The sequence below is a fragment of the Schistocerca serialis genome, chromosome 11 (assembly GCF_023864345.2).
Source record: "Schistocerca serialis cubense isolate TAMUIC-IGC-003099 chromosome 11, iqSchSeri2.2, whole genome shotgun sequence".
NCBI lineage: Eukaryota > Metazoa > Arthropoda > Insecta > Orthoptera > Acrididae > Schistocerca > Schistocerca serialis.
In genome coordinates, this window is record NC_064648.1 from 76398388 (window position 1) to 76418379 (window position 19992).

The window sequence follows — 19992 nt, forward strand, 5'->3', positions numbered from 1 at the left end:
ATCTTATGTCAGGGACAATCCTGCAGTTGGCTTCTCACTGAGCTAGAAAAACTTTCATTGTTGTTGTGGTCTTCAGTCCTGAGACTGGTTTGATGCAGCTCTCCATGCTACTCTATCCTGTGCAAGCTTCTTCATCTCCCAGTACCTACTGCAACCTACACCCTTCTGAATCTGCTTAGTGTATTCATCTCTTGGTCTCCCTCTACAATTTTTACCCTCCACGCTGCCCTCCAATGCTTAATTTGTGATCCCTTGATGCCTCAAAACATGTCCTACCAACCGATCCCTTCTTCTAGTCAAGTTGTGCCACAAACTTCTCTTCTCCCCAATCCTATTCAATACCTCCTCATTAGTTACGTGATCTACCCACCTTATCTTCAGCATTCTTCTGTAGCACCACATTTCGAAAGCTTCTATTCTCTTCTTGTCCATACTAGTTATCGTCAATGTTTCACTTCCATACATGGCTACACTCCATACAAATACTTTCAGAAACGACTTCCTGACACTTAAATCTATACTCGATGTTAACAAATTTCTCTTCTTGAGAAACGCTTTCCTTGCCATTGCCAGTCTACATTTTATATCCTCTCTACTTCGACCATCCTCAGTTATTTTATTCCCTAAATAGCAAAACTCCTTTACTACTTTAAGTGTCTCATTTCCTAATCTAATTCCCTCAGCATCACCCGACTTAATTTGACTACATTCCATTATCCTCGTTTTGCTTTTGTTGATGTTCATCTTATATCCTCCTTTCAAGACACTGTCCATTCCATTCAACTGCTCTTCCAAGTCCTTTGCCGTCTCTGACAGAATCACAATTTCATCGGCGAACCTCAAAGTTTTTACTTCTTCTCCATGAATTTTAATACCTACTCCGAATTTTTCTTTTGTTTCCTTTACTGCTTGCTCAATATACAGATTGAATAACATCGGGGAGAGGCTACAACCCTGTCTTACTCCCTTCCCAACCACTGCTTCCCTTTCATGTCCCTCGACTCTTATAACTGCCATCTGGTTTCTGTACAAATTGTAAATAGACTTTCGCTCCCTGTATTTTACCCCTGCCACCTTTAGAATTTGAAAGAGAGTATTCCAGTTAACATTGTCAAAAGTTTTCTCTAAGTCTACAAATGCTAGAAACGTAGGTTTGCCTTTTCTTAATCTTTCTTCTAAGATAAGTCGTAAGGTCAGTATTGCCTCACGTGTTCCAACATTTCTACGGAATCCAAACTGATCTACCCCGAGGTGGGCTTCTACCAGTTTTTCCATTCGTGTGTAAAGAATTCGCGTTAGTATTTTGCAGCTGTGACTTATTAAACTGATAGTTCGGTAATTTTCACATCTGTCAACACCTGCTTTCTTTGGGATTGGAATTATTATATTCTTCTTGAAGTCTGAGGGTATTTCGCCTGTCTCATACATCGTGCTCACCAGATGGTAGAGTTTTGTCATGACTGGCTCTCCCGAGGCCATCAGTAGTTCTAATGGAATGTTATCCACTCCCGGGGCCTTGTTTCGACTCAGGTCTTTCAGTGCTCTGTCAAACTCTTCATGCAGTTTCTTATCTCCCATTTCGTCTTCATCTACATCCTCTTCCATTTCCATAATACTGTCCTCAAGTACATCGCCCTTGTATAAACCCTCTATATACTCCTTCCACCTTTCTGCCTTCCCTTCTTTGCTTGGAACTGGGTTGCCATCTGAGCTCTTGATATTCATACAAGTGGTTCTCTTCTCTCCAAGGGTCTCTTTAATTTTCCTATAGGCAGTATCTATCTTACCCCCAGTGAGATAAGCCTCTACATCCTTACATTTGTCCTCTAGCCATCCCTGCTTAGCCATTTTGCACTTCCTGTCGATATCATTTTTGAGACGTTTGTATTCCTTTTTGCCTGCTTCATTTACTGCATTTTTATATTTTCTCCTTTCATCAATTAAATTCAATATTTCTTCTGTTACCCAAGGATTTCTATTAGCCCTCGTCTTTTACATCCTACTTGATCCTCTGCTGCCTTCACTACTTCATCCCTCAGAGCTACCCATTCTTCTTCTACTGTATTTCTTTCCCCCATTCCTGTCAATTGTTCCCTTATGCTCTCCCTGAAACTCTCTACAACCTCTGGTTCTTTCAGTTTATCCAGGTCCCATCTCCTTAAATTCCCACCTTTTTGCAGTTCCTTCAGTTTCAATCTGCAGTTTATAACCAATAGATTGTGGTCAGAATCAACATCTGCCCCTGGAAATGTCTTACAGTTTAAAACCTGGTTCCTAAATCTCTGTCTTACCATTATATAATCTATCTGATACCTTTTAGTATCTCCAGGATTCTTCCAGGTATACAACCTTCTTTTATGATTCTTAAAACTTTCATAGGAGTTTGATAAGCTTTACCATGACAATGTTCCCATGACGAAATCTAAGGAAAATGAAGATTTGTACAATAACATGGTTGACTGTCAAGTTTGTGGGCTGCCGTTAGGTAGAAAAACAGAAACTCCTCATAGGGACCACTGTCATCTTACAGGGAAGTTCCGTGGCGGAGCTCACAAGATGAGGAATTTGAAGTACCAGTGACCAAGGCAGATACCATAATTTAAGCGGGTATGCACTCACTTTCTTGTTGAGTACTTGGCTGAAATGGCTGGGAGAAAAATTATTTCGGTGTCCTGCCTGAGAGTGTCGAGAACTATATTTCATTCTCCAAACGAATGATGGCAAGACTCACACCCTGCTTCCTTGACTCGCTTCGTTTTATGCAGAGACCACTCCAGAAACTTGTTAAAACTCAACCTCAGGAGGATATGCATATCACTAGAGCTGCTTTTCCCTATGAGGAAAAGTTTCAACCTGTGGCTAGGAAGGGGGTTTTCCCACACAATTATCTGGATATCAGGGCAAAATTCAACGAAACCAGGCTACATATCTTAAGTGCGTTCTCCAGCAATGTAACAGTCGGTGCCATAATGGATGCAGATTATGAACATACCATGAATATCTGATGGGAATTCAGCATCTCCACTTTAGGACAGTATACACAGATTTACCTGGATACAGGACGTGAGCTTGGTTGCAGATGTTTTCGAGAAACTTCATAGTCTATGCATGACCACACATTCTCTGTATCCCTCCCTTTGTCAGATGGCACCTGGGTTGTATTGGGTCGCAGTGCATCAGGAAACGAAGCGCAGCATCAAATTATTGACTGGTTCCAACATGTTTCTTTTCTTTGAGTGAGAGATTCATGGGGGAGTTTGCTAATGTGTCCAAAGGCACACCAAGGAAAATAGCTCACAGATGGGTGACAGGTTCAATGCATCCTTTGAATCGAATTACATCATGTACCTGGATGTAAAATCTTATGCAGGCATGCCATGCAGCGATCACTGCCAATTGGCGAGTTGCAATAGGTGTCCAGACAAATGCAGAGGATTAGTTGGAAAAATCAAGGGCAGTATGGCAGCTGCTGCTGATGTAGGATACGGGGTGGAGGCAGAACTCACATACCCTATTAGTCTGAATGATGCACAATCTGCTTTGCCACTGTGTCCAGAGCAGCTAACTCTGCGAGGATGCTCCACCCCAAAACTGATGACAACACTGGGAAATGAGGAGAAATATATTATTTACTATTACAATTCCAGCAGTGTCTAAGCTTGGGGATGGAGCTGGTTAGAATCACTCAGGCTACCTCCTTCAAGCATTCTACCTGGCTGAAAGAGTATATTCATTTGAATACAAGACAGAGAGCTTCCATGATGTGTGCCCTTAAGAAGGACTTTTATAAATTAATGAATAATTCAATTTTTGGCAAAACAATGGAGAATTTGAGAGATCGTCGTGAAATTTTGATTGAAACTTAATTGGATGGGCGTTATGCCGTAAGAGAACGCATTGCGGAACCGAATTTAAGTGGGTTGCCATATTCAATGAGAGCTTTTCTGCTGTGAAGATGGGGAAGACTGCAGTGGAGCGTATGAAAATTATTTACATGCAGATGTGTGTACTGGACTTATCCATATTCCTCATGTTCCACTTTCATTATGAGTTAGGGAAAACTTATTTCGCAGATCCAAAGTTACTTTATATAGATACAGGTAGCTTCATCTATTGGATGAAGAACTGTGATCCTGATGAGGTAATTAGGTGCCATGGTAACGAATACGGCATATTCTCATACAAAGCCCACAATCCTTATGGTATTGTTCTACAGAAAAAGAAGATTATTGGCCTTATGAAAGATGAGGTGAATGTATTGCCAATTGCGGAGTTTTTATATCTGTAATCAAAAATGTATGCATATCACACATTGGAAGGTGCCACCTAAATATTTATTTATATAAACTCTATGTGTAATGCATCACGCAAATAGAATAGTTTTTAAGTTTCGCCTGCCAGTAACTGTCCAAGAATGGATAGTTGTTAAGTATATATAGCTCACAGTCCATCACAATTTTTGTAAAACATCTGCTATGGGACTGTGGAATTTAGTTGCAGTGAAAAAGTTCCCCTGTGTTAGTTTTTACCATAGATTTATATATCTGGGAAATTGTGAATATTCACATCCATTGCTACTGGCAAATTGTAGAAATATTCTCAAAAACTGTTGTTGCTGGGAGGGTTTTTTTCCTAGTTATTAGTACTAGCATGTAAGTTAAAAGTCTCTCTGCACTGAAGTATCAGAGCCAAACTGTGTCTCAAGAACTGAACTGTACCTCCAGAAATGACCTATACCTCAAGAACTGAACTGTATCTCAAGAACTGAACTGTCTCTCAAAAATCAAATTGTTTGTGTGTGAACTGAACAAATGAAAAATTCGTTACTATATATATCTTCATTGTTATTTAAAAAAAAAACTATCCCCTATTTCGTTGTATATATAAAAGACATGCAGGACACAAATTACATTAGTTCTGAAGATGAAGGTGAAGTTTAACATGTAAGATAACAAAATGTATAGAATGGTTGCATGGGATATGCCTGTCGTGCTGTACATACTGGGTTATGGGTGCAGGTGGCACGTAACTGTGTCTGCTTCCACATACATACAGCAAACATGTCTAAAATTATATCTCCTATGCATGAAGAAAACTATAGACATAGTATCTGAGTAAAACTGTATACTATCAAAGTGGAAAAAGGGGTTAAGAGAAATCATATGCAGACTTTGAGATGAAAATTTTTCACAAAAAACAGATATTTTACATTTTCATACGCAGACACAACACTATTTTTCACACATTTTCTTCTGTGTCTTGAGTCGACGGAGAGCAGGACACCTGTAGACTTTCAGGTCTTGAATAGCAGCAAACTTGAATATTCGACGTATCCATGTGATCTTCTCTTTCCTCTTCACATAGATGATGGTATCTGTGTGGTTGAATAATAGAAGTGACGTCACTATATCTTTATATGGTACTCCAGGATCATGCCAGTGAATTCCAAAGTAGAAATATGTTAATCACTTGCACTCCTTTGTGTATTATCACACTTCACATCTTAGAAAGACCTTGGTGATACAATGTTTGCTGAGAATGTCTTTTTTATAGCTGCATCTTCTTGTGTATGCTACGAATGAAACATCTTCATCATCGTCATAGAAACCCTGAGCATTTGCAATGATGTTCACACCTTGAAATCCCATTGTGGAATGCTCTGTGTATGGCGCAGCACATGTTCATTTGTACAGCTTGCTACACAACGCAGGTGAGCGGGCAGTAGTTGACCACAAGGTCATGTATAACAAAAGCATACACTGCAGTGTGTTCTGGGATATTTGCCACAGATTCAAATTCAAATTGTACACCTTTAGATCCAGATTTATTTATATTATTCTGTTTTGAGCAATCTATTACAATGATTGGCGCCAGCTCCTTGAATTTCTGAGGAATGAATAGACATTCTTCCTCTTCATATTATGAAACATAGAACCTCGCATGCACGTCATATGCTAGACTGTATACATTTTCATCCCCTTTCAGGTGTAAATTATCATACAGGTAGAATTAGGAGTTCAGGATGTCTCTGGCATTAGTTAACTTGCAGTTATCAAATTTGGTGAATCATTTGCTATATTTCCTCTTTTATTGGTCTGAAACGCAAGTATGATGAACCTGGGAATCTTCAGATAAGCGGAAGTTTTAATAGACCATGTTTGTCTGCTTGCAGTCGGTAGCATTGGGTAATCAAAACCTCCTATGAACAGAAAGATCACGGTAGAAATACACCAGCATTCAGAACTTGTAAGAGCTTCAAACACTGCTTATCTGATACTATGATGTATGGTATTTTCCATATGGTGATCTCGTTCTCTTCTTGAGCTCCTTGAGTGAATGAATTGTTATGTGTTGCACTCCATAACACAATAAGTACCTGTTTAGCATTCATAACAATTCACCACATGTCCTCAAAGTATCTCATAAGCAGTTTTAAAGGTATACATGCAGTATATCTCTTGTACTCATCCATTGTTCTATCCATTGGTTCGTCAATGAGCGATCCAGCATTTTCTAAATCGTTCATATCCGAAGGAGAACCAGATACATACGTTTTAAGAGTTGTTACACCTAGATTGCGTGTACAATAAATCTCGACCTCATTAAGTTCTTATCATATCTCGGGAAACAAGAACGCTAAAGCATTACGCATAAGGTTCGATGCCACTGTAGCAGTACCTCCCATTTTCGTAACGATCCATCAAAAGATATACGAAACTCTTGCATGGGAGGGTTAAAGTGTCTTTGTGTTGGAAGACAGTCCTGATTTCAATGCTCTTGTTTAAACGTGGTTGATGGTTCAAATGGCTCTGAGCACTATGGGACTCAACTGCTGAGGTCATTAGTCCCCTAGAACTTAGAACCAGTTAAACCTAACTAACCTAAGGACATCACAAACATCCATGCCCGAGGCAGGATTCGAACCTGCGACCGTAGCGGTCTTGCGGTTCCAGACTGCAGCGCCTTTAACCGCACGGCCACTTCGGCCAGCAACGTGGTTGATGCATAAGGTTTCTGCAAGAAGTAATCCTAGCGTAAAATACACTCGTCATATTCCATCGGGCTAGTTATACTGAAAGATGTCATTGCATGGCTTCAGACCCATCGATTTAAGAAACTCGTAGTCTGCTTGTATTATCACCTTGCTGTTCTGATGTGAAGAGGCACACTGTGTGTTGAGCAATTTGGTTTCATACCTTATGCCCATATATATATATATATATATATATATATATATATATATATATATACTTCTATGTAAATGTTAGGAAGAACATGGTGTACAGATACTCGCATAAGTAGGTATTAAAGTCTTTGTAGCGATGAAAATTGTAGAACACATGTGTTCTGTCGGTGAAATATGGCTGTAACTTTTCTGGTGGTTGCAGGTCTCCAAATGAGTCGAAACAGTTGACGTTATTTGTATTTTTCTTAAAATATGCCATTCAATGGCGTTCTAACCCCCAAGCAATAACTAAATTCACAATTCTACATTCTCCAGATTTCCACATAGTCTTTAATAATGTATACCGCATAAAAACACCTCGCAATCTTGGAATGTTGAATTTTTTCCTACGAAACTTGAGCAGATCTGTATTTGCTGTATTTGTAAGCGGTCCATCCGGCAGGATAGTTAAGGGCTTTTTATCTGTAAAGGGACCTAGACCTTCCTTGTATGGTTTTAGGTATAGTCGTTTTTTGATGGGTGCTGCTTCCCTCATGTGTTTACGTCTTCTTGCTTCCTCTTGCCGCTTCATTGTTCTAGCAATAGCTACAGCACCACCAGCCAGTGAACCCATCGCTGAGAGACCTGGGAGGGCAGAAAATAGGAAGGGGATAATTCAACCTGATATCTTGGGTGTCAGTGAGACTCTGAGTGCTTTAACCGGTCCTTTATCCTTCAGGGTTGCATACAATGCTGTCAGGATACAGTTTTTTAAACATCCCTTCTTGTTTCTTCGTCGTTGTCTTCTTCTTCAGTGCATGACGTGCAGCGTTCATAGCTTGCCTGAAATCTACACTTAGACACAACTTCACATTACCATGCATTGTTTTACCAATTACAAATGCTGCAATGCGCTGTCCTATACCAGTAGCCTTTCTTGAACATAATGCTTTGCCTTTACCAGCTAAAATTTGATCTGCAGCGTGATGTAGTGGGAGGTCTTTATGTTTTGCGCATACAATGTCATGTTCCAAACAGGGCTCGTCAAGCAGGTTAATCCCCTTATCACCACAAGGCACACTCATCACTATTTTCATAGCTGCATATATAGAAACTCCTAAAAATTTTGTCTGTTCCTACCATCATTCGGTCTTCTTGATTTGTCAATAACAAGAAACCTGTATGTGTGATACCAGCAACTCCTTACCAACATTTTGGCCACCATATTAGCACATTGCAGATCATCCACTGCCGTCTGAGGTGATCAAACACCCTATTAAGAATGATGTTTTATCTTTAGTGTTGTCTAGGGGCACCATTAATCGTGGTGACATCAATGTAATCACTTTCTATGAATAAAAGTGTTATTTGTGTTCATCTCATTCTGTATTTCTTTCAGTTCCTTTCTGTACCATACTGTGGTAGTTTTCCCTCTGTGAGGTTCATCTTCCCTCAAGCCATGTTACTCGGCTGTAACATACCATGCAAAGGTGTGTTTCGTCCATAAGTCTTGCACACCAGTATAAGTACAAAGTTTTGGAATAATTCCAATTAAGGTTGTTTTATTCATCAAAATCAGCACATTCGCCCTATAAAATAATCCTCTCACAATATCAGAGTTTTCTGTCATGGTTATAACTAGTTCTGTGTTTAGTGAAATCTGTGTGGAGGTTATTAGTGCTCAAACAACAATAATGCAGCACCTCTTGGTTTGGTATGCTGTGCTGCTTCTCTTGTGTTTGATGCTGCTTTCTTCAGTGTAGCGACCCGTGGTGGGTGGTAGTTTGCGGTATAAATTAAATCTAATGGTGTCAATTTCCCTATTTTTGCCTTAACTACCACTTTTATTCGTATTTAAGTGGTTCTCGGTTTTTGCTGGGGAGATTTTTTTATTAAGGAAATTTTCAGTTGTTACTTTTTATTTATCCTATTTAAATAAAACAAGAACATTCAGTATGTTATAAATGCAAAAATATGAATACCTGAGAGAGTTAGTCTTCCTGTTTACATAAAAATAAGTCAAATATTATATTGTGTGAGGTAGAAATAATTTAAATGCCACAATATAACACAGCAGTCCTATTTTTGTTGTCAGTATTAAAAGAACACAGTAAATATTTGCGTTGTAAACACTTAAATATACTTGGTGTAACAGTAATGCATGCCAGATATTGCAGGACGCATTCCTCACATGTAGATGAAGAAATTATGTTATATGAACGTGGGTCTGGAAACGCTTTGTTTCCATGTTACAACTCACTTTTCCACCTGATTAATCATGAGAAATACACAAGAACAGAACACACTGGCATACTGCACGCTACTCTTTCTCGCAGGAGATGTTCAATATGCCCTTCATGGGCATTAAAATGTGCATGAAGCCCTCATTGTAGTGTATCTTAGATGCACTGATGAATCCATTGCGTATAGCGTCTGGTTTCACAGCCTTCCATAATACAGGCATGGAGACTTTGAGTATATTGTACTGAAGGCTCCACTCACAAGAGCTAAGAGCTCTCATTCAAATGCCCCCACAAACAAAAGTTCAGCAGGTTTAGGTCTGGATAGCATGGATGCCATGTTACTACCTAACCATCTGTCACCAAATCTGTTATTTAGAACCCAGCAGGCAGTAACACTAAAATGAGGAAGTGCTCCACCATGAATGCATTATATGTTTTGTCACACAGATAAAGGCACATATACTAACATATCTGATAGAAGATTTTCTACAAAATTATGATAACTTTTCCTGCTGAGCCTGGGTGAAAGAAAATGAGGTCCTCCCAAACAGTAACCAATAATGCTGGCGCAACATCGAGAAGAAAAATCTTTGTTGATGACTTGATTCTACAGTTGCATGAGGATGACATTTGCCATACATGCTGACTGTGAAAATGTACAATGTGATCTAGCTGAATATACGACTCATCTTGAACAGCACTGTTGCACTAAAATTAGGGTTGACTCTTTGATGAATAAACCATTTCCAGAAGGGTACCCTCTGCAGGGAAATTACCTGATGATACTGTCTGTACACACTGTAAATGGTATGGATTAAGCTGGTCCTAGTTCAACACTCGCCAGACAGACATGTAGCCAACATTCAGTGCTGCAGCTATACACTTCTACTAACTCAAGGGTCGTTTTCAACTGCATGAAGAATTGACACCAGCAGTAGCAGTGTCCTCATCCTTGTAGCCCCCCCCCTAGCTCCTCCCCCCCCCCCCACTCGTGAGTATCAGGCTTAAATGACCCATGTTCCCTAAGGTGACGACCAATGGCTTCAAACGTTTTCTGTTGGGGCACCTTCATCCTGAAAATCCATCCCAGTACAAAAGTTGAGCACTAGCGCCATTAACATCATCTAGTCCTTACATCAAATGGGGCATTTGGGTACACTGCCAATGCATGCACCAAGTCCGTGATTAAGTAGCAAACAGTGTGTCTGCAACGTTTGTACTGATCTCTGAAACAATTGTTACCTGTAAACATGCAATGACGTACGTAGCATGGCAACAGGGACATGTGAAACAGAACACGTGATATAAAATGCAACCATATATCACCAAGAGCTCATTTTCCCCCATGATTCTAATGATCTGTTCTCGTGTGTACTCCATGATTATGGAGTTGGAGAAAAAGAGTTATAATATGGAAACAAAGCGTTTCCAGACGCATGTTCATATAACATAATTTCTTCGTCTATGTGTGAGAAATGTGTCCTGCTCTTTGTGCCATACATTTTTGTTACATATGTACATCTCTGCCACAGAAACGTCTTTGGATCTGTAATAGTGAAATAATGACATGCTGGTAACTAGTTAGTTACCTGAAATGAGTTAATCATGGTGTAACTGTTCTGTGACTAACTACAAGATGTGTGATATCTTCTCTGTAATTGCAGAAACTGATCTGCCAACGCACTTATAAAATAAAACAAGTTGAAATGAATATAAAAGTGCACCACATAATTGGCGTTTCAGTCTCGATCTACAACCCAGACCTGCCTATAGGAAAACTGAAATGCACTATTGGAGGCTATAGACTCTCTCGCCAGGAAGAAGATGAGTACCACAATTACTTTACATTCTCTCGTGGAAGATTAGTAATATAATTACTTTATGTTCTCTTACTGATACTATTAAACTGCTTTAAACAAGGATATAAAACCACAGACTGAAATGTTTTTCAGCAGTGAAACAGTGTCCAAAATGTATAAAGAACGGTGGATGACAATTGCAGAATAATGAGGGACTTTGGATCATACAAATTTCTAGAGAAGTTGAGAGCAGAGCACACTGACAGAAACAGTTGCTGAAGTGAACTGTAGCACATGGAGATAAGTGCAGCCAACAATATTTCTTAAATAGCTCAGTGTTATCAAATACTTTATTTGTCGTTATTTTATCTATGGGAAATAAAAGGAAACACTAACGACGAAATCTGTGGTGGAAAGATACTCTCAGTAACAGTGGGATGGGGACAGATGTGCAAAATCGAGGTAAAAACTCAAGGTTTAGAAGAAATAATGAGAACATTAATAGTTCAGTTGGAAAAGATGGAAGCAAGATTAATGCACGATGCTGGCGAACAATTACATTCAAAACTTTAGAAAACAACATTCAAATAGTTCAAAAATCAGATGCTAAATTTAAAGAAAGAAATTAAGGATGGAAGGAAGGAAGATAGTGTTTCATGTCCATCGACGTTGAGGTTGTTAGTAATGTAGCACACATTCAAATTTTTCAAGGATGAGGAGGGAAACTGGCCATGCCCTTTCAAAGAAATCACGCCAGCATTTGCCTGCAGCGATTTACGGAAATCAAGGAAAACTTAAATCTTGGTGGATCCATGCAGATTTCAACTGACTTCCTCCCAAACATGTGTCCAGTGTGCTAAAAGATGCGCCACCTTGCTTACTAGAAATCAATGGACAGCTGTAGTTGCAGTTAGCAGAAAACACTGATAAATTGTGAGTGCATAGGAAGAAAATGAATCAAAGACTCAGCAAAATAGAAAGTTAAACTGAAATTTATTGCGAGAAAATGTTAAATTTGAATGAGTGTATCAAAAATCGGATTCAATAATGCAATAGTTAGGAACATTAATAGCAATGGCAGTGACAACTGTTTTATTTTTGGAGGCGAAAATTCAGTTGAAGTAATAAATAGTATTTCTGTAGAACAAGACCAAATTTTGAGTTGTAGTATGATGCCTGAAACACATTTTCATCAATTTCAACTTCTTGTCCAAAATACCAAAATAATATGTGGAATTTGCAGAATTTAACAAAGAAGATTTTCCAAAACAAATGTTAGGAACTTGCAGCGTTACATTTTTTTAAAAATATCTGTAGAAAGAAAGACGAAAATATTTTTGTGTTCACTCACTCTCATGTTAACAAAGTTTTTCTCATTATAGCGCTTTCCACAGTATTTACTCTGACGATAGTTTGAAAATGCTGAAAACTATGTCACAGAGAAAATTGTGAAAGACTATGTTACATTCACGTGCAAGTTTACAAAGGGTACAGTCAAAAGGAAGTTAACGTTTATTTCTCTGCAATATGTTGCTAAAATTTTGATTTGGAAGAGTTGAAACTCACTTTCACTTTTGGAGTCCTAACAGAGATTAAACCAGAAGCTGTAGTGGCAAGTGATGCTATGTGTGAATATTAATGATCATGTTCTCACCGAGTCATGAAACTGTGATCATGGTAAATGTATGGCCCCAGACAAAGCAGCATTACTTCTGAAGTTTTCACCCTTCCCTGCTGCACATTTTGTCCTATTCTTATGTTGAGCTTTAAATGTAATCTTCTACCTCAGTCTCTCGTAGTTAGGAATCATCCTTACTAGAGATTAATAATAGTTAAAATTATAATGTAATCTTACAGAACAGGGAAAAAATCATTTATATGTCGTGTTTGCGTAAAGAGAAATAAACTGATACTTTTGGAAAGGGAGTGTTCTTATTACATATATCTGAAAATACTGCTGCATAAATTAATAATTTTTATATCTCTCTGTATTTTGGTTTTTTTCTGAAGTCAATGATGCATAAGACGCAATGATTACCATATTCAAAGAAAGGTTGATGAAAAATAAGATTCATACTATTTTAAAGAAGTGCAAGTGGATTTGGGGAAATTTTGCATTTTCAGAATGATTTTTCCTTTGTTGTGAATAACTTGCAGGTAGAGAGCACCTTACTTGTTTTTGAAACTGTTTGAGTAAATAGATGAAAATGTGAACACATATTACCCTTGGTTAGTGAACTATTGTCCATTTGTCTTGAAATTGATTTTCCGTTGACCTGTTTGCTGAAAGATGGTATTTCACACTTATTGCTGTCTTAGCATAATATTGTGGGTGTAGTCAGCTATAAACCTGGACACTGAAGTGACATCTGACTCATTAATGAGGAAACCTGATTATGGATCTCTTTGCAAATTGTGTTAACTCTGTTTATTATCCCTGCAGCAATTAGAGATAAGTGTTAATTTGTGAAAAGAATTACTTTTCACCACATCTTCAAAGAAAAATTGTTATGTTGCTACTTATGTGAGAATCTTGAAGAAGAGTTGATATGGTAGTTTGGTGTAAGTGCTACGTTGTCATGAATGTTGTATGGAAGATATGACCAGAACAGCTTTGTAACTTTGGTATTATCTTGAGGGTCTTAGAGTTTTGTGACATTATGGGGATATATTATGTGCTATATGTTTATATGGTGGCGAGATTTGAAATAATGATTTGTGATCGTCAGTTTGATGGAGATGTAGACAATGGTGTTGTATTCATTGTGTCAACTTCGTGTATGTTTTGGGCAGAGTATAAGTTGATTTTGTGCTATCACTTGTAATATTTTGTCTGTCATTGCTAAGACAATCTTGCAATATGTTATTTGTGAGTCTGGTGGTGTTGCAGTATATGAATCGTAGTTAATAGATTTGAAATAATGGTATGTGACTGGGACTAGGACGTTATGATTGCTATAGGCCTGAAGTGTAGAATAAATTAATCTTATAGCGGACTACAGATAAGTTACATCTGATTACGGTTTTGCCAAAACTGCCTCACATTTTAGAGATAAAAACCATATAAAACTCAGTGCAAAACTAGAAAATGGATAAAATATAATGTATGATGTTGCAATTAGAATAATATTAGCAAGGTAAGCCTTTGTGAAACTTGGCTGTTGGATAAAATAATGTAGAAGCAATCTTATGAGACTACTGTGGAACCAATTTTAAGTATTCACCTATTTTCTAGTCGAGGCAGTTCATTACCTTCTAATTTTCGCTCTTTTTTCTTACCATAGAGCTACTCCTCAGGCATCTTTATAAAGCTTACTTTTCTGTAAAATTTATCTCTTTCTAGCAGTGTGAATTGCCTCTGCCACTTTTAACACACCTGTAGTAATCTAAAATGAATTATAATAGTAAATTAATGTGTTCTTTGTTATTTGCAGAATTTGTTGATGATCATCCTTACATCTTTTACTGAACTGTCCGTATGTGACACAATTTTATGAATTTGTATAGGGGAGACAGCGGACAAAAGTTATATTTTGCATATTGCATTTTTTATTAGGTCCCTGAAAATGTATGAAACAAAACGGACTACTGTACACGTTCTGTGGGGCTTTTCTAACACGACTGCATTTAGTTTTCCCAAAATTACGTACACTTTGTTTTGTGAAATTAATTTTAAAGGATCAATGTATGTGCTACTTTTGTCCCTCTTACCGGGGACATTAATAACACTAGTAAGCTACAAAAGTAACATAATACGTAAAACTTCATTTTGCCAAATAAATGGTTTATAGAGTAGCTTAAAGTAAATTGCCATTACAAAAGATTAAAAAAAACACCAATAAACGGTGGAAAATATAAAACTTCAGTTATATTTGCAATTTTCAAATTAACTAAAGTAAGTGTTAATAATACTGAATAAATCCAGGCATAATGATTAAATGTTCATGAGTCAATCAAATAGAAGATTAATGCATATCATAAGTTCTGTTCAGATTCGCCGTTCTGATACACATACATATCCTCTGCTTTGGTACAAGCAACATGAGAGCAAGCCTTACATACCCAACACCGAATCCTCTTCTCTTTGGATGACTGTGGCAGTAAGATTCGTGACAAACAAGGCACTAGCTATCTTCATCTTCCGATGATCTTTCCTTAGGTTTATTCTGCTGACGCGATCTTGGCCTGCTGCTTTTTAAACTTAGCTTCTTCGCTTTATTCGTCTGTGAATGGGCTCTTAGCTCTTCTTCTAAAATCAATTTCTCTGGAGTAACGATCAAAATTGCTGACTTTACCCTGTTCCTCCCTTTTCTTGTGTTTTGCCTCGGACCTGCTTTTGGGAACTGAAGAATAGCTTCAGGTGAAAAGGCTAGGCGAACTGAAGGAGATAACTGTAAACCACTAGGCTCCAAGTCGCAGGTTATGACACCTGGAAGTGTTTCCTCATGTCTTGATGCTGGATCGGTATTAGATATGCTCACAGCTTCAGATGGTCCGCTGATAGTCGCAAATCGCCCTGTCAAGGACATAGTTTGCTGTTCATGATCAGAAGCTTGTGGCGCTGCGCGATCAGAGACAGCAGGCTGCGCAAAATCGGTTGCACTGAGCACACTCCAATTCAATGGTACTATGCCTGTGCAATGAAAGCCTGCTGCAATGTTTTTGCGAGTTACAGCAAGTGGACGAGCTTCCCTTACAATTGAAGGGATGTAGAAAATTGACATGGTCTTTCCTGGATGATTTCTGATCCAGCTCTCGGCAAAAGCATTTACCATCTTTTTAAATGATCATAAACTGAACGATCTAAAGGCTGCGTCCTGTGGGTATAGTGCGGCGGGGATAACAACATAACTATCCCTTTGCTTTAGCAAACATTCAGGCTTCTATGGATACATTGTCAAGAAGCAGCAAACATTTGAGCTTAGGAGTTGGTTTAGCAAATTTTGCAAAGTGGTGCAGGAACAGCAAGAATTCTTCATCCTGCATCCTACCACTTGCATTTTCTGCTCCAGTGCAACCAATAGGACCATCTCAAACCAAATAGGCATGATACCTTAAGCGAAGGAGTACAAAAAGAGGAGTAGTTCTGCTTCCCCGAGCAGTGATAGCAATAGCAACTGTGACAAGGGTGCTCCTTTCAGCCAAAGTGATGGCTCCTATCTGCATTATTGCATGTTTAGCGACAATCCTGTTTGGCTTCTGGACAGTTGTGATACCTGTCTCATCCATATTCCAGATGTCCATGGGCTCGAACTTGTATCTCTCCATCACATTAGCCAAGTTGTTGGATTAAAACTCGTAGCTCGAGCAAGACTTGTGACTTGAGGCGACGGAAAGGACAACTGTGGATTCGTCTTCATAAATGCTGAAAACCAGTCAGGAACAGCAGTTTTATTATCTACCCAAGTCGATGTAGTTTGTATGTTATTCTTGCTGCCAATTCGTGAGCTAATTTATGGATATCCTTAGGACAAAGTCTGTAAAATATCGCCGGTGCAATAATCACATATTCAGCCATTATTTTTTCTTCTTCGTCAGAGAAAACTTTTTTTATGCTTCTGTATCTGACATGACGTATCAGTGTGCTACCATCACTTACACACTTCTCTTTCTTGTTAATGCACCAATGCAAAAATCACATGGCACATACTGTTTTTTGCTGCTGCTGTAACACTTACGCTATAATTTTTAGCATCATGTGGCGAAATGTAATACACAGGTGTAGCAGTTAGTCCTCTTGTAGTTGTCTTACCTATTGTTCTTTACTGTAATAAAATAACTAAGTAAATAACGGATTTGTTGAATAACACATTGTATCAATGTGTCCTAACAGTATTATACATAATTTACTGACGCTAATGAGAAAAAGCAGGGGATCTGAGTCTATAATACTGTTTTCTCAGTGAAAGGGATGAAAGTAACAGTATTACTTTTGTCCCCAGCAGCAATGTTACTTTCGCCCCAGCCACAATTTTCTGTTAAATTCGTATTTTTGGCAAGACCTATACAAATAATAAAAACATTGATACTAACTGTGGCACAAAAATGAGCGTAACATAGTTACATTATTATAGTAGACTTACCCTTACAGCATTCCGTTGCCCTTATCACAAAACTAAGGGGTTTGAGAAAACTTACTCGAAGTACTGAAAACACGTTTTATTGCATCACACTAAACAGTTCCTTTCCAATAACAGCCATCGACTGATAGGCAGTGCAGAATGTTAAAGGACATTCATTGTTCGAAACATGTGATTTTCGGAGCTACATGCAAAGATGGGGTGGGAATGTTACTTTCATTCCCTGTTACTTTTGTCACCGGCCTCCCCTACTATGATTTCAGATACAGCTATTTTGAATAATCATTATATGGATTTACTTGTGAAGTTTGAGTCTCAAAGAGCTGTTTAAAAAGTAATAATAATTTGTGGTTGTGGAGGGATCAAACTCTATGATGAAGATATTGGCAATATTCTATGAAAATTAACTATTTTTGAACAGTATTGTCATGTCATTTGGTAAAGTTGTTCTCAGTAGAGATTTTCCAGGGATAATGTTTTCCTTACATTTGAAGGAATAAGTGGAGTAGTTACATGAGATAAGGCTGAGCATTGGCAATAATTTCAGTTTACAACTATGTTCAGGAATATATCTTATTATATAATTGGTGCATTATTCGTTTTCAAATTTGTGTGACTAGTAGTTAATTTAGTGCTTCTGATTGCAATTTAATGAGTTTTGTGAAAGTATTTTTGTAATTTCATTATTCTCGGCTTTTATTTCCTACTAGTAGAAGTGTGTAAATGGGTTTAAAACCTACCTTTGTCAAAGAAGTGCAATAATTATTCTTTGCCATGAATTTGTAATTGCACCTTTCATTTTAAAACTAACACCACAATACATATTCATTCATTTGCATCAATCTGATTTCTGGAAGATAATATAAAATTCTATAGTTGTCAAATATCAGTTCACATCCTGCTTGTTGTCATAGATTTATGAACTTTGTTTAAAATTTATTGTAAATTCAGTCCATATGATTCATTCATCCAAAGTTGGATTATGTTTGAAATCATTTATTGATCTTGGTTCCATATAAAAGTAAACTTTGATAAGTCTTATCAGCTTGTTGCTTATGGATAAAACACACACACACTCACATAAACTACGTCTTTTGCAGATTTAACATCAATTTCGAAAACAATGTAGCCATTCTTTACACACTTTACGTCTTTGTGTTATCAGATCTGAAACTTCTATATTTTGCTTTTGTCTTTGTGACCTAATTAACCAATAGTATGTTTATTTACAACATGTTGATAAAATCCAGGAATTTTGTTTTGTTAAAACAGTATTGTTCAGTTTGTAATATGATGCATGATTAATTGCTGCTTTGTCACACTTTTTACTGACAATGGCTACTTCCCTCAAAACTTCTCATATCATAAAGACAGTTAGACTATTTGAAAACTTTGCTAAATGTCATATTGAGCTATGCATGACATTCTGTGAGGGTGATGAGGTTGATAGCCTCTTATCAAAACTGAATCTACCAATGGCAGTTTCCGTATATATACATATGGTACCACTTGTGATCTTATTTGTGCGGTTACTGGTTTTTGCTGGGAGCTAGGTTTATTAGCATACTTTTTAGTTGTTACTATTTATTTATCCTCTATAAATATAATATACATAACTGACTATGTATACACCAGACATTTAATCATACAGATACTGGATTACATCCAGTAGACATAAAAATAAATAAAATCATATATTTTGTGATGCAGAAATAATTTAAAAGAGAAGAATTAATAGATGAGTACTATTTTTATTTACAATATTAACAAATACATTAATAATTTATATCATTGTATATATATGCATAGCAGTACCTTTAGGGATGCGATTGTGACATTTCTGCATGCTGGTAATCAGTTAGTTACCTTGAATGAGTCAGTCTTGTGAAATTGTTCTACTATTAAATTACAAGATAAGCAAAATTTTCTCTCTGACCCTAAAAAATTATCAATCAATGCCATGAAGGAAAAACGTTGTTATAAATTCACAAGTGTAACATATAAATGGTATTTCAGTCTTGATATGGATCTGATTACTGAAAAATGATATCAAGCATTTGACCACTGGACATTATTGCCAAGAAGATGGTAGTAATGCTATTTTTACTTTCTGTCACCATTACTATAAAATTACCTTAATTTTTGGAAAAATAATCGTTCTTGCATTTCGATTGCTATATAAAGGAGTTTTTTTAGTTCACTATTATCAGTATAACAGACAGTCGTTAGAAGATGCATAAACAAATGGTAGTAAACACTGTTTAGTTGTCTACAAATGCTTGTTCACTTATTCTGCTCGCATTTGCGCCACTGTAAATAAGGCTTCAGGTTAAGAGTTTGTTACTGGTCAGTTGCCACTGCACATGATGGCACTGCAGCCAGATCCTCATTGCTTTCTGATGCCACCGTGATATAAGTGGCACAGCTAACAATTGCCACACAGTTTTCCTTATGCTTTCGCTACCACCACAGCAGATAATGCTCCCTGTGTCATAGCTGTTTGTATCTATGGGCACTGGAAGCCAAAAAGAATAAATGTTATGCTGCTTGTGTTAAGCCTATTGGGAACTGGGTATGCAGGAGAAATTCCCATCTAGTAGATGCTATTGTTCGCTGCAGGTGATGGTGAAGAGCAGATTTGCAAGGAAATATTGCTTTATTGTATGTCTCACTTGTATTTCCTTTCAAGTGCTGTCTCCTGTATA

General features: G+C 37.6%; 1 protein-coding gene across 3 annotated transcripts in view; it reads right to left on the reverse strand.

Annotated features, from left to right (window-relative positions):
* The window catches only part of LOC126426925 (zinc finger protein ZFP2-like), a 211505-nt gene that overhangs the window by 16722 nt on the left and 174791 nt on the right, over positions 1-19992 (reverse strand). Inside the window, exon 7 of one of the 3 annotated variants that reach the window (XM_050089030.1) lies at positions 7729-7810. The exons of the other annotated variants lie outside the window; for them this stretch is intronic. Within the exon in view, the coding sequence (XP_049944987.1) occupies positions 7762-7810 (49 nt within the window). The 3' untranslated portion in view covers positions 7729-7761. Of the gene's footprint in view, positions 1-7728; positions 7811-19992 lie in introns of those variants that run through there. 3 annotated transcript variants of the gene reach the window in all.